Source organism: Sarcophilus harrisii, chromosome 1 (assembly GCF_902635505.1).
Source record: "Sarcophilus harrisii chromosome 1, mSarHar1.11, whole genome shotgun sequence".
Taxonomy (NCBI): domain Eukaryota; kingdom Metazoa; phylum Chordata; class Mammalia; order Dasyuromorphia; family Dasyuridae; genus Sarcophilus; species Sarcophilus harrisii.
Window position 1 is genome coordinate 701266452 of NC_045426.1, and position 26004 is coordinate 701292455.

The 26004-nt window shown below is 46.3% G+C and overlaps 1 protein-coding gene across 1 annotated transcript in view; it reads right to left on the reverse strand.

Moving 5' to 3' along the window:
• Nucleotides 1-25736, reverse strand: part of GIT2 (GIT ArfGAP 2) — a 43574-nt gene extending 17838 nt beyond the window's left edge. The window contains exons 1-15 of the mRNA XM_031948729.1: nucleotides 25649-25736; nucleotides 23218-23282; nucleotides 17736-17894; nucleotides 15882-15994; nucleotides 15180-15285; nucleotides 13079-13165; nucleotides 12790-12920; nucleotides 10915-11009; nucleotides 9597-9642; nucleotides 8715-8766; nucleotides 7948-8020; nucleotides 7422-7519; nucleotides 6653-6764; nucleotides 3399-3541; nucleotides 2362-2511 (exon numbers count right to left, since the gene is read on the reverse strand). Of these exons, the coding sequence (XP_031804589.1) occupies nucleotides 2362-2511; nucleotides 3399-3541; nucleotides 6653-6764; nucleotides 7422-7519; nucleotides 7948-8020; nucleotides 8715-8766; nucleotides 9597-9642; nucleotides 10915-11009; nucleotides 12790-12920; nucleotides 13079-13165; nucleotides 15180-15285; nucleotides 15882-15994; nucleotides 17736-17894; nucleotides 23218-23282; nucleotides 25649-25736 (1518 nt within the window). The remainder of the gene's footprint in view (nucleotides 1-2361; nucleotides 2512-3398; nucleotides 3542-6652; nucleotides 6765-7421; nucleotides 7520-7947; nucleotides 8021-8714; nucleotides 8767-9596; nucleotides 9643-10914; nucleotides 11010-12789; nucleotides 12921-13078; nucleotides 13166-15179; nucleotides 15286-15881; nucleotides 15995-17735; nucleotides 17895-23217; nucleotides 23283-25648) is intronic.
• Nucleotides 25737-26004: the final 268 nt, after the last annotated feature.

Genomic DNA, 26004 nt, shown 5'->3' on the forward strand with positions numbered 1-26004 from the left:
TCTGATTTCTGGGCCCTCCCCAGTCTGAATTTACATGATGTACTTGGACGAACTTAAATAGTATTTGGCTTGATCAGTCGCAGATTTTGTGGCTGGAACAAAAAATGTGCCAGAAAAAAAACCCAGCTGCCTAAGAAGCCAAGAGACCACGAGCCCCCCTTTCCAAATGGAAAACACGTAACAAGAGAACGCTGGCAAATGGGCCTTTTGCCCTCCATATCTTCCACGGAACAGAGGACACAGAAGACTGGCAATGAGGTCATTTCTGGTGACATGTGACAAACTTAAAATGACCATTAGAAGAGTGTGCCAGACCCTGGAGGTCACCATCTGGGCAAATGCGAGACACTTCCAGAAGCCGTGCCCTACAGAGCATTTACCTGGAAACTTGTGGGTGAGACAGAGGAGCCTGGCAGCCCCAGTGTTCCCCAAAGGACAAGAGGGCAGACATGGCGGCTCTGCCAGGCCCCAAGGGAGACCCTCCCCCGCCCGGTGTTTGATGTCAGAGTCCGACAGGTGCCGGCTTTGGGTGCATTTCCTCCCCCCTGTCCTGGTCTCAGCTCCGTCTCTCAGCTTAGGGGCACCTTGGGCCAAAATGAAACAGTCCTGGAAGAGGCTGCAGTCACAGCCCTCCAGACGTGGCCAGAATCTTTCCTAGATAATCGAGGCTATGAAAACCTCCATCTTTACAAGTTCCCTTTTTTTATTCTGAGGCTGCAGGTTAAAAGGCACCAGCCCCCAGGGCTCTCTGAGCTGCCCCCCAGGCCCCGTAACAGGCATTCCCTCCCCCAGGGGCTTGTATGTTCCTGAAGGCCCTTTAGAGAAGATGCTTCTACCCCTGGGGCCTATTTTCTCCAGAGTCTGACTCCTGTGCTAGGAACATTGTCTTCCATGCTAACAGGACAGAGGTTGATTAAAAGATTCGTGAAAGAGAAGAGATACTTCTGCTCTTCTTCCTGACATTCATTCTTTAGAACTAGCAACTGAAGCGATTGAGATTAAGTTTTAGTTCTCAAAACTGGAAAGAAGAGAAAAACGCAAGGCTTAAGGGGAAGGCACTAAGTGTTTGTAGTGTGCCCACTAAGTGCCAGCCCTGGGCTGGGTTACAGTATGTCCTCATTGGCCCTTTACAGCTCTGGAGGCAGGTGCTGATACACCCATCTGCCAGGCGAGGAAGCTGGGACAGACGCAGCAAAGGGATTTGCCCAGGACCACTGAGCTAAGTGAGCGTACCAGGATGATTTAAGCCGGGCCTCCTGCCTCCTGACCCAGAGCTGTGCCCACGGAGTACCTTGATGCCTCAGGTAGGCGCTCAGGTCATGAGATCCTTGACTTGGGAGGGCTCCATTGGACAGATCTCAAAGCAACCCAGCTTCACCTGCCCGCTCAACATCGTTTCCAGACACTTGGAAGTGTCTGGAAACATTTCATGTCCCTGTTTCAGGGGCTCACAGAAGCCTTAGCACTGGCCACAGACCAAGTGCATCTTCCACGTGTAAGGAAAGGCCATTTGACCCGGGGTCTATGGAGAAAAGGAGGCCCCTGGGACAGTGGAGATGCCCCTCTGACTCTTCCTCAGATAAGCGATGCTGCGGTCCTGCCCTGGAGACTCGTGCCCGGGGGGCCCCTGGGAGGCCCCTTCTCTGATCTGGCCTTAGTTTCCCTGTCTCCCATGTTTAGAAGCCAACGGGCTCTAGTCCAGGAAGGGCCCTGGTCAGAGATGGGATTTCCCCCTCCTGGCTCAGCCCAGTGCTTTCCACACTGCTGAAAGTGAGCTACTTTTGGAAGGACACACTCTGCCGGATCACTGAAGTCCACCTGATGACCTGAAAGTGCAGCGGCCCATTAGCTGGCCTTTCCTGGTGACTGCCGAGTGACCTTTAAGGCAGAAGCCCAGCTGGTGCGTTCTGGTCCCTCGGCGCCACACCCGTCTCCCCACGACCCCCACAAAGCAGCCTCTTCAGGCCCATGAGCTTTCTCAGAATAATCCGACAGCTGTCAGTTTTCGGCAGATTATGCTAACTGGTGGGTCCTGAGGCATTCTGGGAGGGAAGCACGAAATGCTAAGAAGAATCAATCCACCGAAGCTCAGAAAGTTCTCTGGGTGACCCGGGGAGGCAGCCAGAGGTTGGGTCAGACCTCAGGAAGCCCTGGGTCCGGCTCGCCCATGTCCTGCCACTACCTCTGCCTCAAGGTCAGTCAGGACAAAAGGCCCCCCACCTACTGGCCTGTGGGGGCACCTGCCAGCCCCTTCCAGCTCTGCTGCAGCCCCTGGGATGCTCTCCCCTCACGCCCTGGGCATTCTCAGCAGGCACCACAGATTACCAGACCCAACTGGGCTTTTTGGGGTGCGACTGTTACCTTTTTCTGCATCACCCTCAGCTCGTCACTCAGGCTGTTATTCACCTTCATGAGCTGCTGGATCTTTGCCTCAGAAGCCACCAGAGCATTTTTGACGTCCATGAATTCTTGGATAGGGACTGGTCCGTCTGACAAGTCAGAATCCAGGCTCTAAAGACAGAGCAGGAGGAAGAATCAGAAGGACGGGGGCCCGTGCGAGTCCTGAGCAGAGATGCGGGCCCTGGGGAGCCACAGGGAAGAAGGCCGCTCAGCACTCACCATGGTGAGGCAAGGAGTGAGCCGGCTGCCTGGGGGGAGAAGAGCGTCCCAGCCCTGGGGCCCCTTCCTGAGGTCACATGCTTGGAGCCCAGGGCCCCGCACTCGGCCTCCTCTAAGACAAGAGTCATCCAACAGGGCCGCAAGCCTTCCCGGGGGCCTCTGCTCCCTCCTCTGTAAAAGGAGAGGGAGAAGGGCTCCCCCGGTCAGGCTTCACTTCCGGATCCGTTCCGGAACAGCGTCCCCACTTCTCCTCAATCTGGGGCTCATGACTTTTAAAAAGCCAGTGAGGGAATGCTTTGGGGAAGTGGGAGATGCAGGGATTGCTCAGGCTCTTACAGGCTTCGCTTTACATTCCCCGCGCCCACACGCACCTCTTGCTCCACAGATTAGGAGCTTGTCAGTAAAGCACGAGGGGACACAATTTAAGATTGGCCACGTGCAGCCTCTGAAGGGCAGCGAAGAGCCCGGGCCCTGGAGCAGGAGGACCTGAATTCCAAGGAGGCCTCAGAACCCCAAGGGCTCCCAAACCCACGCCCTCTGCCTGGAGCCTCACGTCCTTGACCTCTGAGGGGAAGCCCCTCAGTGTTGGCCCTCTGGATGCTGGCCAGTGTCCGAGGCAGGATCTGCCCCAGAACACTACGTCTCCCCTTCCTTGCCGCAGTCACTGCAGCACACAAGGCCAGATTAAAATGTGACCAGGGACACAGAAGGCGCTCGTTGGTTGGTTTTGTCTCAGCCTGACCCTCCCCGACTCCGTGGGAAGTCCACCATCAGCCCACCTTCTGCCTGCTGGCTTTGCTGGGCAATGTTTCCAAATCTGGATCTTCATCGGACGCGACGCTGTCGTAGTCCGGCTGGTCGTTATCTTGGCTCTCCAAGCTAGGCTGGCTGCCAATGGCTTTCAGAATGAGCTCCACATTATCTACCAACAAAAGCAAACGGCGACTTCAGATAGAGAAACGGGGGCAGGACGGGAACAGAAAACCCGCTCGGAGGATCACTGGACTCGGCGGCCCCAGATCCAAGAGCAGAACTCGCTCCGGAAAAGTCCTGGCAACCGAGAGCCATGCCCACTAAGGCCAACTCCAGGGAGGGGAAGCTCAGAATTTGGGACAAGAGACAGAGAGAGGCTGTTTGAGGAGTGGTGGGCCGAGACCACAGACGCTCCCTGACCACCCTCCGCAGCCTCCTGGCAAGGGGTCACGTCCCACCCATAAGAGAAGGTCCAGCTTGGGGTTGCTATCTCCCCCCAGAAAACACTTCATGACTATTTGCTAACTCGAATGAAGTTTGGATCCATCGTGTCTGAGGCAAGGGTTAAGAAAGAGAGGTGGTGAGGGGAGCACTCTATGGACTCCCGGTACAAACAGAGCCCAACCAGAGCATCCCCCAGAATGCTCTGGTGCCCTGGGCTCTGCCTTTGTGCTCACTCAACAATGTAATGAACTAGTCTCCTGGGCAGCTTGACTGTCAGTCACTTACGGAAAAGCTCTAGCCCCCAGAAATCTCAGAAGTCTCCATCCACAGAAGAAATTAAAGTCATTTCTAGTCATGAGAAAAAATGCTCTGAATAGTGATTCAGAGAAATAGCTCTGATAGAGAGAATAGCTGATCAGAGAAATGCAAATTAAGACACTCTGAGATACCACTCCACACCTCTCAGATTAGCTCTTTCAACAATGAGGTGTTTCAGGGCAATTCAAATAGACTTGGGATGGAGAGAGTCATCTGTATCTAGACAGAGGATCGTGGGGACTGAATGTGGATCACAACATAGCATTTTCACCTTTTTTTTGCTGTTGTTGTTCTTTGATTGTTTTCTTTCTTTCTTGTGGTTTTTTCCCTTTTTATCTGATTTTTCTTGCATAATATGACAAATATGGAAATGTGTTTTAAAAAATTACATATATCAGATAGTTTGTTGCCTAGGAGAGGGGAGAAGTAAAGGAGGAAAAGAGAAAATTTCAGAACACAATTTTACAAAAATGAATGAAGAACACATGTATATGTGTTTTTGGAAAAATAAAATACCATATAAAAAGTCTCCATCTACCTATAAAACTGATCACTTCTGGGGAAACTGACAAAATCAAGCTCTTGAGCATTCAAGGCTGAGAACCAGCCCCTGGACCCATGGTCTTCCATCAAGATTTAGGATAAACAAGGTGAAGCCAGGCCCAGTTTACACCCATTTCTAAGGGTACAGAGGAAAATCAGAACTAAAATTCCACAGGAGACATCAGCCCAGAAGGGCTGAAAAATATAGGTGAAATTCTGAAGTGCCTAAGGGGGCGTCATAAGAAACTGGGGTTGTCCACAATGACAAGGTCATGGAGTCTGGGTCATAAGAAATGTTCCCAGAAGGTAGGGGCAGGGGAGACAGCAGAGAGTGAACCGAAGATGCGGGCCAGTTCTACAAGAACAGAGACCAGAACGAGCTGGGAGTGAGAGGGGAGGCCCAGGGCACCACAGAAGCTGCCCTATCTGTGCTGGCAGGACAAGCAGGTGCCGCAAAGGGACACCCAGGAAGCAGAGCCATGTGATCCTCCTTGGCTGTGGCACTCTCCAGAACAGAAAGAAGTGGAAAAACTCATTGGGAGCCGGCCCAAGATGAGGAAGAGCCAACACGAGCCCGCAGAAGGACGCGTGCGCGGGAGAACCTGCATCTGGGCCAGGCCAGGAGCTGATGACTCAAAGGATGGGGAGCAACGGTCTCCCAGACCGTGCTGGGTAAGCTCGCCTCCCTTCTGGACACGCTCACGAGACAAGGAGCACAAGAAGGCGGCTGCGCGGAAGTGACCGAACGTCTGATGACCTAGTTCGTGCCCTTCTTGGTACACACTAATACCATGAGAGGAATCAGGGCTTGGGCCCACAGTCAGGCTCACGAGAGGCAGGAGGTCGTCAGGCCAGTGTCCCAGAGCCCTGAGCTGCCCTAGGCTGTTCCTCATTTCTCATCACAGAGTGCAAGCAGATCAGACCCGCCTGCAGCTGGCAGAAAGCTGGGGGGGGCTGTTTACACAAGGGGTGCAAGAATCAGTCCCTTCCCTCATCCCTTTAAAAAAAAAAAAAAAAAAAAAAAAAAAAAGGACCTGGCAGGTAAGTGCTCTGGGCTGAATTTACTTTTAATAAATGGCAAATCTTCCCTTTGGAGAGAGGCCAGGTCAGGCTCAGCAGGAATCAGCAGTGGGATCTTGGGCTGCACCAAGGTGGGAAGGTGACCATCCTCCTGCTTCCCTTCTGCCCAGTGTTCCACTCTGATCACCAGAGTTTAGGAAACATTGATTGGCTGAAGAGTACCCAGGGCAGGGAAGCTAGGCTGGGAGAGAGTCTTGAATGCCAGTCCTACAAGGAATGGCTGAAGGAAGGCTTAGCTTGGAGGAAACTCAGGACAGCCCGGTGGGTACAAAGGCCTTGAAGGCTGATGGGTGGAAGGTGGGATGGGGGTCCCTGTGGGACTTAGGAGCTCTCTCCCCACCCCAAAGAGCTAGGGTTGCCCCAGGAGCCAGGTTCTCCTCTCCCTCTCCTGCAGCCTGTGAGACCCATCTGGGGACAGCCAGATCACTCCCAGGACTCTTTTATACTCAAACACAATCCTCCTCATGATAGTTTTAGATTTAAAACACTCTTACTGTTCTGAAAACGGAATCTTGCACTCCCATGATGGCCTCCTAACAATGAACAACAATGACCAGAGAGGATTTTAAATCTCTGTCTTGGTTTTCCTTTCTAACCACTCAAGTTAGGCGCTTGGGCTAAGGGGAAATGTCATCTTTGGAAGGGATGCTGCTGGGATTAGGGATCGAAGACGACCAGTCTCAGTGGCTGTAAACGACTCTCAAGAGAGCTGGATCTGCCTCACTAACAGTCCTGGGCAAATGATGCGCTATATGTTAAGGGTAAATCCCACAGGATTGTGGGAAAAGGCTGCACGGCAGTCTCACTGACAGGCGGCTGCTTCCATTTCAGGGTTAGTCAGGCTCAGCTGGCCAGAAAGGAAAACCCGACGAGCTAAGGGGTCCCATCCATTTACCTTTGGAACCGGAGCTGGAGTTCCCCTGCTGCCTCCTCTTGGCGTCGCTCAGAATGTCTATGACCAGCGTAGCAAACTCATGAGCGTTAAACCGGGCTAACTTCTGTCTCCCCTGAGGACAGAAAAGGATGGAGAGTGTTTCCAGTTCTTTCAAAGGCTCACACCTAACTTCTCACAGGCGTGGGGACAAGTCTGGCCTCCATTCACTTGGAGGATGACACAAACGTGTGCCCTTACAGGTGGCCCTGGAAGTTCTGCTGGCCAAAGGGACCCACAGCCCAGAGACTCTCCAGCTGCTGCACGGGGACCCTTCCTCCAGGCCCCGCCAGTCTGGCTGCCAAAATCAGCCCATGGGCGCAGATTTCAACAAGTAACCTTGCAGTTTAGAGACATAGGGGAGGTGTGTGAGTACAGTGACCTACATCTAAAACAAAACCCACGGTTCCTTCCTCCCTTATATTTATACAGATTTCACAAAACTAGTTCCTTTACATCACCTACTGATTTTTGCATGCAAAATCAAATAAAACCATTTAATATTTTCTTTTTAACACAAATCCAGAGTTTAATCAAAACCAGTGGCGACAAATTGCTCTGAATCAGAATTAATTTTTGAAGAACATTTTTGAGGGGGCTGGTTATACAAGGTCAACATGAGTTTCTGAAGTGCTGACTGTAAGGATCTGCTTGCTCATTTGCGTCAATTACAAATCAGAAAGCCCTGCACCCTCAGGAAGAATATGACACACGGCTTGGTGAATTTACTTGCCTGGTTTCTTGTTGAGGAATACTCTGGATTCACTGGAAGGAAGGGGACAGCTGTTGTTTCAGTTACCAAAGTGCTATGGTTCTGAGTTGCGAGCCACACTGGAGAGAAAAAAGGGGCAGAGACAGCGTCTCATCACTACGTGGACAGCATGTGACCCCACTGGACACCAGGGATTCTGAGCTCCCAAATTGGGGTCATGAACTCGGGCTGGTGTTCTTTAATACGCTGTTAACTATATTTTAACATAATGGACTTCCTGTGCAATCCTGAGTACTGCTTTATGCATTTAAAAGCCTCACCCTGAGAAGGAAGAGGTCCGCAGGCTTCCCCAGACTGGTGAATGCATTCTGCATCACACCCAAGATTGGAAAATGTCTTTGTCAAGTCAATCTAGTCAAGATGAAATACGGTTTTGCTAAGGAAGCTACCTAGAAAGTAACACCCGCCTCGAAAAGTGGGCCTAAGGTCCCTTTCCGCCAATAGCTGGGAGGAAATCAGCCCACTCTATCCAGTCTAAATAAGTCACCTGCATCAGTTTCTCGTCTGTCAACTTCGTCATACACGTCCATGGCGAGTTCTTCAAACAAGTGGTTACTTAGCTGAAACAAAAGGAGAAACATGAGGAACAAGAACTGCCACAAACAATGAAGTTCCGATAACTTCCCAATGCCATGTTACCCACAGGATGTGCACTCCTCACCAACAGAGAAAGGAGGGAAGGACTGTTCCTGACCAGTCTTAAAATAGCACACGGCAGACACCCTCCATCCGCCCATCCCCCTGACCTGGCTGGGGCAGCCCGACACAGCAGCCCTCTCATTTCCTCCATCCCAGACCTCCTGACTCTCCTAACATGAATCGCATTGCTCCCATCTTACAGGGTGATGGCCATTATGGAGACACCTCTCTCCTCCTCTTCACCTTAGCTTTGAGAAGTTGTTTTGAATTTATATTTATCCAAATTAAATTTGATTGGGCTGAACAGTGTCCTAGGTGGTCTGGGTTTGGGGGGAGCCTGCCAGCTAGGGAGCCTGCTCTGACTCCTGACCTTGTGTCCCACAAACGTTTAGAAGCATGTACCTAAGCCTTGGTCAGAAAGTGAGACAGGCCCAGGTCAGGCGGGGATCCCTGGGGCGCCCCTCCCTTGATGATGACATCATATCACCATACTTGTGACAATGTAAGCAGCTGCCAAGTCCACCGTATAGAGTGTGATGGAATTTCCCATCTCTTGGCATTTGGTACGACGCCCACACTACAAATTTATTATTAATAGTACACAGAGATACTCACAGATTGAAGTTTCTTCTTAGCAGCTTTTGCTAATTCAGACAAATCCAGGCTGCTAAGAAGATTCACAAAATTAATACAGTTTTCAATATGAAAAACAATTAAGAAAGTAATTTTCATAAGCTCTGAAAAAGTTTAATACATTATAACTAATTATAATACAATTCAAAGTGCTATATATATTACATCTATAACTGGGACAGAAAATGCAACAACTACAGGATACCCCAATAGAATTCACTGGTGAATTCTGAGCATATTTAGTTGGTCATATTAATTCTTCCCTTCCTAAAATATCAAATGCTGAGAATAGCTTAAAAATCTTCCTATGAATTAAAAGACAAAACAGACTCTTCTCAAGCTGGTATCTCTTGGGGGAGAAGTTAGTTTGTGAAGTAAAAAATGAAAGCAGGATCTGCTTATATTAAGGGGGAGAGGGGAGGCCCTCTGCCAGGAACCCTGACAATTTCAGGAATTGCCCTTTAGAAACTGTTAGGGATCTGGGGGCTAAAGAAAGAGCCTGGAGAAGTTGCTGCAGCAGTTATTTAGGTGAGAAATGGGCTGAGTAGCAAAAGGATCCTCTTAAGAGGGGAGACAGACTCTGGTCAATTGCTTAAAATAAGGATGTTAACTCAGGAGAACTAGGCTGTTTTTTATTCTTAAAATAAATGTGTGACTGGCATATTTTTTGCAAACTTGAATTTTATAAATAACTAAAATCTACAATGGTTTACTTACAGCTGTCTTATTTCCAATTGCAAAGCCATAAAAGAAAAAAATGTATGGACTTTGTTATGATGTATTATTCACAATGCCACAAGACACTTACAGGCCACGAGACACTTAACATCAGTGATGTGTCAAATGTATTTTAGGTGATCCTACCTGTCTGCCATCTGAGGTATAATAAAGTGCTGTCCATTTTGGTGATCTGAAAAAGAAACCAACCTAACGTTTGTTTTTATGCTTTGGAAATACTGTAAAGAAAAAAGTACTCTGGGCTTCACGTCAATCAATTCACACTTTCCAATTCCCCTTTGTTTTCCCACTTAAACTGTCAGGCTGCCATTTTGGATTTCTGAAGGCCTGCTTAGCAGCAGTAGTATCATTCAGGCAAAGCTTCTGGGGATGACAAAAGCCCCGCTAACAGGGCAGAAGAACAGGCCAGGAGCCCACCTCCTCTGCTGACTCTTACATCTTAGTCCTTCCCAATGTAGTCAGTGGGCTGTAGCCATGGAAAAGGTTTTTGGAAAAGGTAATTTGGTTTCAGGTAGCGACCTCTCCATGCCGCTGACCATGTGATGGCCTTTATCAGGATTAAGGACCACCTCTGAATTCATCAAATGACACAGAATCTTCCAGAAGCAGTATTGGGGAAGGAAGTCTTATTCTAAAAAAAGACCTTCCACAGTCTAGAATTTCCTACTGATTGTGCCCAACTCGAGCTTTTTTAATGGTGCTCTGGCGTAAGGTCAAATGCCTTCCCACACGTGAGTGAATTGTCCATATGTTTGCTGCTAACCATTATTCTCTGGGTTTGTATGATGAATGAATAAATAAGAGGCCCTTTCTGTTATGAGCAGGAGCCAGAAATACTGCACAGCTACCCAGATAATTCCTATTGGCAAATTCCATTTTGGAATTATATTACAAACAAGTACCAGGAAAACCTGGAGGAAAGAATTTATATCATTTTAGTAAAGGAAAAGGCCCATCTCGTACAGCTGAAATCTTCCCAGCAAGGCCTGGCTGGCACAGTAAATCCAAGAAAATGAACTCTGATTCCAGGGCACCGTCTCTGAGGATAACTCCCTCCCTCCTCCATAACTGAGAGACGCTATAATCAGAAGACTGACTTTTCACATTTCTTTCCAATAACCAAATCTAAACCCAAGATCCACTAAGAGTGGCAAGAAGCTCCAAGTTACAGTGCAGCCACTCTCAGACAGACTCCTCCTGGCGATGTAGGGCTCTGGCTCCTCTCGGACACTCCACCCTCGGCATAAAATGGTGAAGGGTGGAAATCAAAGCATTATGGCCTCATATTCTCAGCATCCTATGCAGGGCCATCAGGATGTTTTTGACCACTTATGGGCAAAGTTCCTTCGTGCACCTTGAGCCGGCCTCGGCCTGTCCCTCCCAATAACCGAGGAGTCAGTGGCTGACCAGGGTCGTGGACGCAGGGAAGCTTCAGCCCACTCACCTGGCCTCCTGCCACACAGGTAGAAGGCGAGTCTGTCCGTGAGCTCGTATTGTACCTCGACCAGACGCTCCGCCAGCTCCCGGTGCCCCCCTTGTCTGCCGAGAGAAAACAAAGCAACGTCTGTGTTACCCACAGCTCACTGGCTTTAAAACACAAAAGGACAAAGACGCTTCTGAGAAAACCTCCAAAAGCGGCCCCCAACTGCCACCCCAGAACAAAGGGCCTCCTTCTACCAGGGGAAGGGCCCAGGAGCCCTCCAGTTACGGCCACCTTGCTAAAAGCTGGCCTCCACTAAATACAGGCTCATCCCTCTTCATCTGCAAAAAATAAACTTAGTACTAATTTAATGCATCTGGGGCAAAGAAGTGGGGCCCCACTTCTTAATCATGGGCAGTCTATCATTCCAGCTTCTGAGGACAGAAAGACCCAAGAGAACTAACTTGGCCATTCTATCAGCAGGAAGGACCAGAGAGGTGCAAACACAAGAGCCACAGTTGGAAGGAGAGCCTGAGGCCCAAATGGGCAGGACATTCAGAACCAGGATGCAGCGTCTGATCCCAGGTGCAGCACCCGCCCCTGCCTCAAGAGGCAGCAAGTCTAGGAAGGGGCTAGGCAGGCAGACTGCAGGAGGCCTTGCAGGCCGGGCGAGACAACAGGGAGCCACTGAAGGCCTTGGAGCAGGCGAATGACAGAGTCTTTCTATGAGATTTTTCTTGGAGCTGAGTGGACTAACAAGGAAGCAAAGTGGCATCAGCCAGGAAGCAAGTTGGGAAGCTGTGCAGTGGAGCGAGGAGGCGGCCAGGGGCTGAGATGCCCCAGAGGCTGAGAACCCCTGGCCAGCTACAGACCGGGCAGAGGGCAGAGCCAACAACAGCAGCTTCAATGGGGCCCGCTGGGGGGAGCTAACGGCCTCTCCCAGCCTGTTTCTGCACAGGCCAGCAGGGAAACCCCCAGAGGTGGTTCAGCGAGAGCTAAATTCAGGAAACAGGGAATACGAGTCCCCTGTGCAGAGAGGAGAAGGGAACCCACGGTGGCCAATCCTTGGGGGATTGAGGGGCATGAGGATAGTTTCGGCCGGAGCTCTGGGGGACCCCTCCTGGGCCGGAAAGGAAAAGAAGATGCCATGGCAGAGAGGAGGCAGGTGGAAGTCTCAGCTGGTTGAGGAGAAGCAGGCCGGGGCAGCAGTTAGTGGGAGAAAAGGCCCAGGGGCTGAGGGGCTCTGAGGCTCCCCAGGAGCCCTGGAGGGGAGACACACTCAGCTGGGGGCTGGGATCAGACGCCAGACCAATGGTGGGGAAGCAGCCAATGGCTGCTGCGAGGAGTTTTCAAGAAGGCAGAGGCTGGGAGTTTCTGTTTCACCAAAGCAGAGAGAAGATTTCCTAGCAGAGACTGGCATCTCATCAACAGCTGTTCACCAAGATGAGTGGCCCATGAGGCGCCACTGGGATTCACCACGTTGTCATCGCAAGGTCTCATGGGCCGGGGAGACTCCCCGCTCCCCAAAGACGGGCCTGAGGGCCCACTAGCCTGGCCCAGGAGCTTGGCCAGCCTTTCCCAACTGGAGAACGAGCTCCAGGTGACTGGGCGTGCCCTTGTCTGCATTCGGGTAGGGAAGGAGCCCCAGGTGACAGCGCCTCAGAGCAGGGCAGGAGGAGGCCCAAAGGCACTGGGCCTCAGACCTCGCACCCACAGACCTCTGCCTTCCACTCCATATGTAGCTGGGGAGCAATTCCATCCTGTTTCCAAGTGCTCCTCTCCAGAACGAAAGGACCGAGTGCCCTGACCTCTGGGTTGCTGGGTGCTGGCGGCAGTGGAACTCCTGTGACACAGAGCGTCGCTAGCAGAGAGGAGGAGGGTGGAACCCAGGGCGCTCACCTTGCATAATCAATGGGGGTTTTCCCACTCGAGTCCTGTGTGCCCGGATCGGCCCCATACACTGCCAACAACTCAGCCTGCAAAATCTGCCCTGCTTTGGCAGCAACGTGGAGCGGGGTGTTTCCTTTCTCCTAAGAGCCATTAATAAGAAACAGACATGACACTTAAATTAGAGAATCATTACAAACAAATGTTTTCTAAAAAACACAACTAAACAACTGGCTGTCAGTTTACAGACAAAATAAACTTAGTACTAATTTAATGCTAATATGAGAATATATTTTCATACAGGGTGAAAGAAGTTGGCTTGAGCTCCTAAAGACAGTAGCCTTAAACACGTCTCCAGATTTCCCGTCCTCACACTCGAATGGAGTTGCTGAAAAACAGAAAGACAAAAACAGTATTAGAAGAGAGGGCAGGCCAAAGCCCCGGATCTGCCGACGGGCCAGCACAGGCCCTGCTCTAGAAGGCTCTGAGAGACTCTGGCTGTTCCCCGTCATGGATAAGAGTCAAGATGGAATGCAGCAGGCTTCCTGGGCCTTCCTCTTGGGTCAAACCGAGAATTTGTCATTGCCCATCCTGTGGGCACACAGCAATCCACTCTGCTGTCAGTCCCCAAGCGCCAAGCTAAGCGGCCCTGATCACAGAAGCTCATGTAAAAAACCTGAGCAAGGCCGACGGTGGCCGTGAGGAGGTGAATGCAGTCCCCGGACAGCTAGGAAGCATCTGTGAAGTGATTGGCATGTGCCGGGCACTGGGCTAAGAGCTGAGGACACAAAGGGAGGAAAAGACAGCCCTGAAGGAAGGCAGGGGAGCCAGGAGGCCGAGATGAGGAAGTGGAGAGTCCCAGTCGTGGGGGAAATCAGGTGACAATGAGGCAGGAGGAGCAACAGCAGAAGGCCGGGTGTGGCTGACTCAATGAGAAGTCTGGAAAGGTCAGCCAGGAAGCTTTGAAAGGGCTTAAATCATCAAGCTACCTGAGCTCTATGAGTGGGGAGGGAGGGGAGATGGGTGGGTGTGTGAGAGAGAGAGTGTCTGTGTGGATGGGTGTGTGACCTGCATTTTAGTAACTGGATGGAGGAAGGACAACAATGGGGTCAGACCTAAGTCAGGCCGACCTTCTCCCCCCCCCCACAGGCCATGACAATGGCCCAGGGGAAGAGGGTCTACACCAGAAGGGTGGCCATGACTGGGGCTGGTCAAAGGAGAGAAGATGCCGCAAAGGCAAAGTCTTGGATTGGAGGGACAAGGGAGGCTGTACCCAGGACAACTCTGGACTGGATTTTGAGAAGCCTCCAAAAAGCAGGAGACAATCTGGAAGCCAGCAGAGAAATCAGGGCAGGATGGTAGATCTGAGGCTCATTAACATAGCAACTGAAACAAACTACATGGGAGCCGATGAGATCACCAAGTGAAGTCGGTAGAGAGAGAAGAGAAGAGGGCCCAGAGTCAATATTTTCAAAACAAAGCAATTTCTTCCTCTCTGTGTATGAGAAAGCTGTGGCCCCTCCACAGAAAATAACTAAGTCAGCTCCCAAGGCCCACAGCACTGTGCACTGTGCTGATCCCACTGAATCTGGAGTAAGGTATTTGGTCGCACCTGAGGAAGAATTCTGATAAGGTTTCGGAGAGGCTGCAGAGAATGGGAACTAGGGGAGTAAAAGCCCTCAAGTTCACACAGGGAGTTGGCTTAAAGGAGCTGGGGTCATTCTGGCAGAAGAGATGGCTGGGAGGCTGGTGACTGAGATATATAAGAATGGCAAACTTTAAGGAGTTAAAAGGTTTGTCACATGAAAGTGGCTCCAGGGAGCAAAGTGACAAATTTAAACTTGATGGGGGGGACAACGGGAAGGAGGCAGAACTTTCTAACAATTAGTTATCCAGAAATGATGATTAGATTTACCCAGAACCAGCTCCCTTGGCTCAAAATGGCTCCCTAGCACTAGAGATCTTTATACAATGGCTCAAAACTAGATTGTTGGGTTTCTTTCTTTCTTTTTTTTTTTTTGGGGGGGGGGTATGGATTAGACTATATCACTGCTGAGATTTCTGTTCATTTCAAATGCAGGAGCTGCCAACTTCATATAATAGAGTTATCAGTGACTCAGAATCTACAAAAAATGAGTGGCTTTTAGCAAACAGATTTCTCTGACAAAATAAAAATTGTTTAATGTATTGATCAACCTGCTATCTGGGGGAAGGGGTCGGGGGAAGGAGGGGAAAAGTTGGAACAAAAGGTTTTGCAATTGTCAATGCTGAAAAATTACCCATGCATATATCTTGTAAATAAAAAGCTATAATTAAAAAAAATAAAAATGGTTTAAAAATTTTATTGTTTTCCTAGAATTTCAGTGGTTTTTAAAAAGGAAAAAAAAAAATCACAGGCTTACCTTACTAAGGTCTTTGGCAGTAACACTATCATCATCACGGCAAGGCAAGCGATGAACAAAAGCTAGCATCTGATACTTGGCCCTGATGAATTCTGCTTTATTGGGACTAGTTAAAAATCAAAACCCAAAATTAGTTACTTGCAATTCAGACCTATCATTCCCTAATCTTTATACCTCAGGAGACCCACAAGCCCTACAAAATGCTGAAATGCTTTAAAGCTCCAAATGAAAGGGGTTGGTAGGGCCTGGAAACGTCTAGTGTGAGAGATCAGAAGCAGGAACATTAGTCCCCTCACTTTTCAACAGAACCCCTCCCCCATCTATGTACCTCTACCTATTTATTTTCATAATACTATCATGGAACTGCAAGCACAGGTTGCTACACAAGATCATTGCCCAAGACAAAAGAGCCCAGCCTAAGACAGGGGGCTACACAGAACCTCGAGCTCTTGACAGCAAGCCAGGGATTTTTCTACTAAATGATACTACGTTCTGTTCAGCCTCCCACGTTTGTTTTATTTACTATAATGACTGTCTTGATAACTTGGGTAGAAAACAGAATCAACAAAAGTGTACAATAAATAAAGATGATTGTGTTTGCATTAAATAGCTCACTACCTCCATTGCTACCCTTGAGACTGACCCAAAATATGGGCTCCCCAATTACAAAGAAAAAAAAGTATTTATAAACTTTCCACTCACTGTACTTTATCCTGTGGATTAGCTTTACGCCTCCCACTCATAATGGAAGCAGGGTCCAGCAAAGAATGTTCCCAGATAGAATTAGCACCATTATTATACAGAGTTTCAACCATCTAAAAGCAGAGGTTAAAAAGAAAAAAAAATCATCTTTTAGTTTTTTGTTCATTCAGTGATCAGCAATGCGTGAAAACTAATTCTGGAGAGTTAATAAAAATTAAACTGGAGAGATCTAAAGGACCCTCAGAGTGTCAGAAATAAGTAGAATGCGTAGGGCCCCAAGTCAGTGTCAGAGAACAGTATGTTTGACAAGCAGAAGAATTAAAATCCACAGCGCTCTCCCAAGAGTTTCACTGCACCACCATGAGAGGCCATAATTTAGGAAAAGTTCTTTCTGACTCTTCAAAACTCTTCAGAAATGAGTCAGAAGGACTCATTTTCAATGTCATCTCTATGCTTCATACAAACCTAATAGTATACTTTGCTTCTAAAAATCACAGACTCCCACTCTCTGCAACAGAATGGAACAGAAGTTCTGCTCTGAACCTCGGAGCTCATCATTACTAATTTGCCCTCTACCCCAATTCCCTCTTACAGTAGAAAGGATGACACAGCAACTAAGGTGCCTGCTTTCACATCAGCGTGTGACAGTTTTATGGAAGGGATTAAACACCATTTGTTTTGGGCTTGGGTCACAGAGGACGAGCATGGATTAGGCAAGTATCTGGCCACAGATCCAGTAAAATGTGTATTCAAGACAAATATAGGAGGAGAAACACATGCTTAACTTTGGGCGCCCCTTGCCTACAAAATGTGTCAAACCAAAATAGAAACATGTATGAAATTACAATGGGTCTCAAGCAAAAGGCAAAAATCAAGCCAGAACTTTGCTCAGCACAGGGCAAAGGAAAGACTAAACACAAGCTGGAGGACCTAGCACAATCTCAACCATTATCAACCTTAGAAAACTTAATTAAGTTCAAAGCAATTTCAATAGACTTTGGACACAAAATGCCACCTGCATTCAGAAAAAGAACTAAGGAAACTGAATGTAAATCAACACAGGCTAGGTTCTCTTCTTTTTCTTTTTTTTTTTTTTTTTTTTTTATCCTTCCCATGGTTTTTCTATTTTGCTCTGATTTTTCTTTCCCAACATGATTCATAAAGCAATGTGTGTTAAAAATAAAAAAATAAACAAACAAAGCTTAATTAAAGCCAATGATGGGGGGGAAATCAGACGTGTCCTAAGACATGAAATATTTATTACTGCAAGAATAAAGTTTAAAAATGTTAGCAGGTACCCAGAAAACTAAAGACAATGATGAACATATTTCACCACCACAGTTTTGGTAAATAGCTATTTATGATGTTAATAGTTTATGATTATGACTGGGGATATATGTCTAGCCCTATCCCTATCTCTGAGGATTGGCTGCATCTGAGTCTTCACACCACCCCTTAAAGGTATCTCTACATTAATATTAGCTCCATTTGACAGAACAGAAAATAAAGATCAGCATGTCTGTGGCCACAGGGTCAGTGTTGAGGCACAATTTGAACTCAGAATTTGACCAACTCCAAGTCCAGCACTCCTTCCATTATACCCCTGAGGTCATCACCACCTGAGAAGGACAGAGCTGGCTACCAGTCATAGTGAACACAAATATAACTGTCTTTGCACAAAGGGGGCAGACCTGATAAGAGCTGAAGGCATGAGACAGCACCAGGTCAGGTCACTGAAGGGCTCATGTCACCCCCGTGCTGCTCAAGTATTGACATAGGTTTCATGATATAGTCCAAGGAAAGTCCTATCTAATTTAGATCACAGATCATCAGAAATCCAATCAAACCCAGTACCTGAAGCAGTGTGGGTGGCCATGGCGTGTGCTTCAGATGCCTCACTTGAGAGATGTGACGTCCCAGGCTCCGATGTACACTGCAGCACTCATCGCATATTAAAATCCCCCTATTTACTGAGGCCCAAGAAGGATCTAAGAAGGGGAAATGAAAAATTATTTTGTATTACAAAATATAACAAAAGAATATAGCATAGGCAAAACTGGCAAAACTTATTACAAACTGAGTTGTTTTCCCAAAGAAATAGAAAACACACATGCTTTTTTTTTTAAGTTCTCTTTCTCATTCAATTATTTCAGAGAAACCTATCTGTTTGCACACTGTATCTCTCAGCACAGCAGAAGTTCCTCAGGGACAAGGATGATTGATCGCTTGTCTTTGTATCCTGTACACCTAGCATTAATGGGTATCTGCTGACTTGAACTGATGGAGAATCAATAGGATAGGCTGACGCCTGGCGCTAAACAGAATGCTGATGATATTCAGGTCATATGTTCAATCTCCACATGGGTGAGCTATAATCGGATTTCAGTCAAACGTAAGCTCACACAAGGACCCAAAGTGGGAAGATACAGATGTTCTAGATAAATTAAAATTTAGATAAAATCAAATTACACTTAAACTAAATTTAACTTTAGAACTGAAAAGGAATGTCCTAAATCTGGAAAGGAGCCTAGAGTACCAGTCCTACCAAGAGAACCCTGGTACCATCACTTTATCCAATGGAGCAGAAGAAGGAGGTGTCCTATGAAAGCTTAACCCTGAAATTTTGCTTCAGGCTATATAATGCAGCCAATAGTCAATGACTTTTCAATGTGAATCATAAGTCTTGCTAAGACCTCAGGATGACATATTACAACAAGTGCAAACACTTGGAAGAGCAACAATTTAGGAACTTGTTCATAACAAAACCACATATTGGCTCAGGATGTCAAACAGTCTTATTTGTCTGCAGCTGGATCCAATTCAATTAAACTGTTTCAATTAATTTTAAAAAGATTATGTGCGGATCTACACTTAGAGCAGTGGTTACATGACAAACAAAAGATTTAATCATCATAGACCATTGCCCCCATCCCAGACAAGTTTCAGAATTTACTGGAACTAACAAATCATTTCAATGAGCACAGTTTGAAGTCATATGTTAGAGCTGCCCTTCTCTCCAAAGATGCATCCATTCCTTATCTTGCATCAACTACAGTAATAATACAAACTCCAGGCCAATAAACTTGACAGCAATTCCTGGGGGAATTCTGGAAATGACCATTAAAGAGAAGGCTAGTGAACATTTAGAAAAAGAAACAATGATAATAAATGGTTAATGTGCCCATGATGACCACTATTATTCAATATTGTATTAGAAATGTTAGCTTTAGCATTTTTATTTCCTTCACAGGCTAATTGTACAATATTTCAGAGACCGATTCTTTTTGTACAGCAAAATAACAGTTTGGACATGTATGTTTATTTTGTATTTAATTTATACTTTAACATATTTAACATGTATTGGTCAACCTGCCATCTGGGGGAGGGGTGGGGGGAAGAAGGGGAAAAACTGGAACAAAAGGTTTGGCAATTATCAATGCTGTAAAATTACCCATGCATATAACTTGTAAATAAAAACTATTAAAATTTTTTAAAATGTAAAAAGAAAATAAAAAAAGAAATTTTAGTTTTAGCAATAAGAGAAGAAAAAGAAATTGAAGTCGAGTAGGCAATGAGGAAACAAAACTATCACTTTTTGAAGATGCTATGATGGTATATTTTGAGAATCCTAGAGAATCAACTAAAAAACTGCTTCAAACAACTATGGCAAATTTGCAGGATATAATAAACTCACATAAATTATTTCTGTATATTACAAAGTGGCAAGAGATAGAGAAGTTCCATTTAAAGTAACTGCAGACAATATAAAACCCACTTTTCACAAAAATAAAGTCAGATCTAAACAACTGTGAAATTATCTATTACTCTGAGTTGGCCGAGCTAATATAATAAAAATGGCAATTCTAACTAAATTCATCTACTTATTCAGTGCCACACACATCAAACTGCCAAAATAATATTTTACCCAGCTAGGAAAAAGATAATAACAGTTCATCTGGAAAAACAAAAGGTCAAGAATATCAATCAATGGGGATGGGGAAGAATGCAAAGGACAATGGCAGAAACTAGGGATAGATCAACATCTCACACCTGATACGAAGATAAGGTAGAAATGGGTCCCCAATTTAGACATAGAGGGTGATGCTATAAACAAATTAGGAGAGTAAGGAATAGTTTATTTGTCAGATCTTTGGAGAAAGGAGGAATTTATAATGAAGCAAGTAAAAGAACAATTTAAGATGCAAAATGGATAACAGATTTTTGTCATTCAGTCATTTTTCAATCATATCTGATTATTCAAGATCCCATTTGGGGGTTTTCTTGGCAAAGATTGGAGTGGTTTGTCATTTCCTTCTCCCGCTCACTTGACAGATGAGAAAACTGAGGTAAACGGGATTAAATGATTTGCCCAGGATCATGCAGCTAGGAAGTATGAAGCGGGATCTGAACATTAAGAGTCCACTCCAGGCCTGAAGCTCTGTGCACTATGGTGACCCTTAGCCACCCCTCTTAGATTTTTAGCATCTTTTCTTGTAGAAAAACAGACCTGGAGGTCAAAAGATAGTACAATTCAATGAATCTGGGACAGGCTGAAGAGTTGTGACTCAAGAGGTCATTAATGCTCCAATGTCAACGTGACATCCTAGGTGGAGGGCCCCAAGGACTGTGCTCAGCTGGGGAACACATTTATCAGTGATTTGGAGAAAGGCCTAAGTGGTCTACTCAGCACATTTACAGATGACACACAAATAGCTAGATGGCTAAGTCAGGATCCAAAAAGCTATTGACAGGCTACAGCTCTGGGCTGAGGCTACTAAGAGGAATTAAAGCAAGTTCATTAGGGATAAATGTCACCAGGGTTCAGAAAATCCATTTCACAAATAGAAGGTGGGGAAGTCACGGCACTAGGGGTTTTGAAAAGGATCTGAGGTTTCTAGTATGGGCAGCCAAACAAAGGAATGTGACCTTGGGAGGCATTAAGAGAAGGGGGAATAAGGGGGCTGATAGACCCTATGTCTTCTGGCCCCGAGTAGACCAATTCTAGGCCCAGTTCCAGTCATTACATGTAGGAAGAACATTGGTAAATTGGAGAGTCCAAGAAAAACAGCCAGGATTGGGTGAAAAGAGTGGAAAGGGGATCTTTTGCCTGGAGAGAGAGAGTAGCTCCAGGAGGTAGAACCAAGAATAATGGATCAAATGTGAAAGGAGACAAGTTTAGGACGGATATACGGGATATGTGTAGCTCAATCACCGGAGGTCTTGGAGTAGAAGGCCCCTTCTAGGGAGTTCCTGTGAGGCTCCCTCTTCAGCTTGAATTGGTCCAGGGGATTCAAAGCCTAGAACACGTGCTAATGAGGCACAGCTCAACAGCACTTCAAAGTTTTCCAAGTGGGTTTTCAGGTACATGAGGTGGCATTATATTATCTCCATGTTCCAGAGAAGGAAAATGACTTGGCCAGGATTACACACCCAACAAACCTCAGGAGGAGAATTTGAACCCAGTCTTCCTGGCTCCAAGACAGGGAAACAAGGGAGGCAGGAGGCCAGTTAGAAGACAACTGCTCTCACCCAGGTGAGAACAGCTGGATCTGTGAAATAAGAGAAAAGTTTGGAAGGTGGAAGGGCTCCAGGTCCATGTGGGACCACATGATGCAAGACCAGTCACTGGGGGAATCCAGGGCAAGCCATTTAAGTTCAGGGGAGCTGATGGGATCAATGAGCAAAAAGTCAGGAGGGCCCACACAGAGCCATGGAAGAGGGCAGGAGACCAAGAAGCAACAACAGACATGCAGAAGGAGAGCAGGAGAAAACATGTTCCTCAGAACCCAGGGCCTGAAGGACAAAGGGACAGACTGGCTCAAAGGCTCCAGAGACTAAGGAGCGACCTGCCCGCAAGGCCACTGGACAAGTGAATGCTGGGGGAAGCCAGACTGCGGAGGAGAATGAGAAGAGAGGAAGTGGAGGAACCAGCGGTAGGTGGCTTTCTCAAGGAGCTGAGCCAAGAAGGGGAGGAGAGATGCAGGGAGGGAGATAGCGAGCTGGCGGGGATGGGGGTGAGACAGAGGCATATTTGTTGGTAACGAGGAAGAAGATAAAAAAGATAGTGGGGATGACAAGGGGAAGGGGTGAGGGGGATGAAGGTAGGGTGAATGGGAGCAATCTGCTACCAAAGGTGGAAGGGAATTTAAAGCTATCATTCTCAGACATGGAAAAACAGGGAGCCAAATGAGGCAAAAAGCTCAATTAAGAAAGCTGTATTTTGAGTGTCCATATCTGTGCTCTATAAAATTCCCTAGGGGCAGCTAGGTGGTGCAATGGACAGGGCACCAGCCCTGAAGTCAGGAGAACCTGAGGTCAAATCTGGCTTCAGACACTTAACACTTCCTGGCTGTGTAAAAAGTCACTTAACCCCAATTGCTTCAGCCAAAAAACAAAACAAAACAAAAAACTCTATATCATAGCCTCATAATTTTTAAAATAAATGAGATTTAACTTGGTAAACAAATCTGAGTAAAGCCCACCAAATATTAAAAAATAAAAATGAATGAAGCCTACTCTTTCATTTAACTGACAGCTTGAAAAATGTTTACCATTCAAGTTATCTTAGATAGAATTTTATCCTTTGATACTAGAAAGTCTAGAATTTAAGAACACTTCAGAGGACCAAAATGCAAAGATCTAATGAAAACAGAATGAAAATTATTATTTCAAAGTAAAATTACAATAAAATTCTCATACCAATTGACATAGCTAGTTGTTCTAGTGTTAAATGGACAGTTATCAACCAGCATCTCATCTACTAGGAAAAGAAGCAGCATCCACTTCTTCTCCTTCCCATAGTTTTACCTGCAAGATATCTTGGGGTATATGGGCTGGATTTCTTTCTTAAGGATCATGCCTTAAACCCAAATCACTCTGACTCTTATTGACTGGCCAACTTCACTGTATCATAATTTGGGCCTGGTGGCTCAGTGAGTGTAAATAGCAATTGTTTCTACTTTGGCTCAAAACTAAGGGTCTTCCCCTCTCAAACTGATTTTTTTTGAGTAGGTAAGAAAAGCCATTCTGCCTTACTTCTTACCTACTCTTAACCACTGAATGAGCATTGCCTCAGTTAAACTGAAATCTGTTAAAGACCTTAGCTTGCAAACTCTAAGCTCTCCCACTGCATCCAGGGTTATCTTCAGGTATTCTAGTCCGTAACTGGCCACTGGATCCAGATGGCTCTGGAGGAGAAAGTGAGGCTGGTGACGTTGCCCAGCCCTCCCTCACTTAAATCCAATTCACTTGCTCGTTATGGCATCCCCTCCCTGATGTCATGGACCATTCTGAGAACAAAGGACAGAGAATAGACAGAGAATAAAGGACAAAGCACCAGCAGCTCCAGTACCACCAGCATCTGCAGCACCAGCACCAGTACCCACAGCACCAGCACCACCACTCCCCACAGAAAAAGCAACAAAAACAAAGCCTTGTAACAAATTCACAGTCAAGCAACAGATTCCGGAACTGGCTATAGCCAAAAAGACATCCACGTCTTCATCTGCCCTGTTGGGAGGCATAAACCCTGCTGTTCCCTGTGTTAACCAGAGCATGGGACCCTTCCTAAGTGGTTTGCCTTCACAACACTGCTGTTCCTGAATAAATCATTCTCCTCATTCTGCATCAGTCGGTCTCCTCAACGCCCCTTACAGAAGGTCAGTCTTGGAGTCCCTTCGCCTTCCTGCACAAAACCTGCACATATTCCCCAATGGATGGGCATTCCCTGCAGTTTCTCATTCTTTGCCACCTCAAAAAGAGCTGCTCCCAATAATTTTGTGCATGGAGGCCTTCTTCCTCTTCTTTTGATCTCTTTGGGGTACAGACACAGTAGAGTCTGTCAAAGGGCATGTGCAACTTAATGACTTGGGGACTGTAATATTCTCTCTAAAATGTCATGTTCTCTACTGGGGTTTCCTTGGGGTCTCTGGAGGCAGCCTTCCTTTCAGTTCAGTAATCACCACAAGTGCAGCCAGGGATTAAAATCCAAATCCTTTATTGTCTCTTTCTAAGTCTTGTCTCCTTTCTGGCTGAGGCTTCTAGTTTCTATGCCCCACACACATCATTATATCACTAGGAAATCATTATTTGTTGTAGGATTAAATCAGTGCTAAACCAGATTTAACCATTGTCTCCTCAATTCCACTTAGCACCTTGTTTCCAGTTCTGGCCCATAACATCTCCTTGTAGGATTAAATCAATTATACTGAACCGTGCTAAATTAGATAATTATTGTCTCTATCAATTGATAGAGTGACTTAGCACCTTGTAAGAATCCTTTGTTTCAAGTTCAGCGTTCTGGCCCCTAACAGGGGGCCACAGTTCCAAACTGCTTTTCAGAATGGTCAGACCAGTTCACCAATGCGGCTGACTTAAAGAACCATTTCTCCTGGCAGACTGTGCCAGTACACCATAGGTCGCTTTCCCTCACGTATTTAGAGGCTCCAGGAAGGGAACAGGAAAGTAAGGAAGAGCAGCAGAGAACTGTAGTGTCTGTTTTATTACATGCCAGAAAAGAGCCCCCTCTATAGGAATATCGTACATCAAAATGCACACAACTCCAACTGTGGCTGTTTAGCACATGTGGGTGTCATGAAAATCAGATTTACTACAAGGCAGAGCAGCAAAGTCATGGTTGTCCTATTCAGCGCAAGAGTATAAATCTCAGAGGACTTGTAAATCCTTTAAGCAAAAACAATATACAGTAATTGGAACAAAGTCCCACCTAAAACCCCATCTTCTCCAAGAAGTCCTCCCTAACCCCTCTTAATTCCTGGACCCTCAGTCTGTTAACAATTTCCTATTTATCCTGTATAGTGTTAGCTCCATATATATTTATTTGCATATTATCTCCCTCATTAGGCTGTAAGCTCGAGGAAGGGATGGTCCTTTTGACTCTTTTTGTATCCCCAACAATTAACATAGTACCTGGCAGACAGTAAGCGCTTAATAAATGTTTAATGATTAATTGGTTAGAACTCCAGAATATTAAAATACATCCAGAAACTGGGGACCCTAACTAAATGGCTGCCCCAAATCTCTGATGCAAGCTTGGCTCTTCATCAGTGATGTTAAATTTGCCAAACGTAGATGAGGAGTCCTAAGATACTGTGATTACATGCAAAGAAATCTGCATCATAAGATTAACAGCAGATCCGCAGAGACTCAGCTCTATGCAAATCATGCAGCCTGCATTTCAGCATACAGAGGTAATGAAATATAAAAAGAATTTGTGTGATTTGTGTATTGGGTCGATTATTCATGGAGGATTTGTAGAGAAACAAAAGGAGAAAAATTGCAAAGGAAGTAGACATGTGATTTCTGATTTGCATCAAGGAAGGCAGAATTGCTTTACTTTTCTTTATATTCTCCCAGTGCTCAGTCCAGAGGCTGAAACATAGTAATTCCTTAATAAATGCCTTTTGATGGATTGATAAGGAGACATTCACACAGAACACATGTTCTTAACTTTGGATACTGCAGTAGCATCTAGCAACAAGTATTAGAAAACACCAGGGTTAATTTGGAAAAGATGGGCAATCAAAGAGCTAAGCCATTAACAGGCCAGAGTCAAGGTCTCCACAGTCGCTCTTTCAACAGGTGCAACAAGTTATACAATTAAACTGCAGCCACTGAAAGTCTTCGGGCTGAGAGAGGGTCCTGTTGGCAGCAAAAGAAACCCAAATCTCCTGGTCTGCAAGTTCACTACACACTTCAAGGTATTCTAAGTATATTCAAAACAGGAAGGAAGTGACTCAAGGCCCTACAGATCAGGCCTACAGCAACAATTACAATGAGATCCTGGACATGAGGAGGCTCTGAAAAGCAGAAAATGCCCCAAAAGGGCAAGGCCATATCGGCGACGATTCTGGGGCCAGGGAAGCAATTTTTCTCTGCCCAAAAAATATCTTTTGGAGACTCAAAAAAGACCAAAATAAAGGGGAGAGCTGGAACTATGTGACTCGCACAATGACTCAATCCAACTGAAAGGAGGGACAAGAAATTTGCAGAGCTGAGCTCAGAAAACTGCAATTTCAGTGAAGATCTTTTCAGTCAGATGCACTTCCTGAACCTGTAAACTCATTTAGTTCTTGCAACAGCCATTTTTAAAACTTGGCTTGTC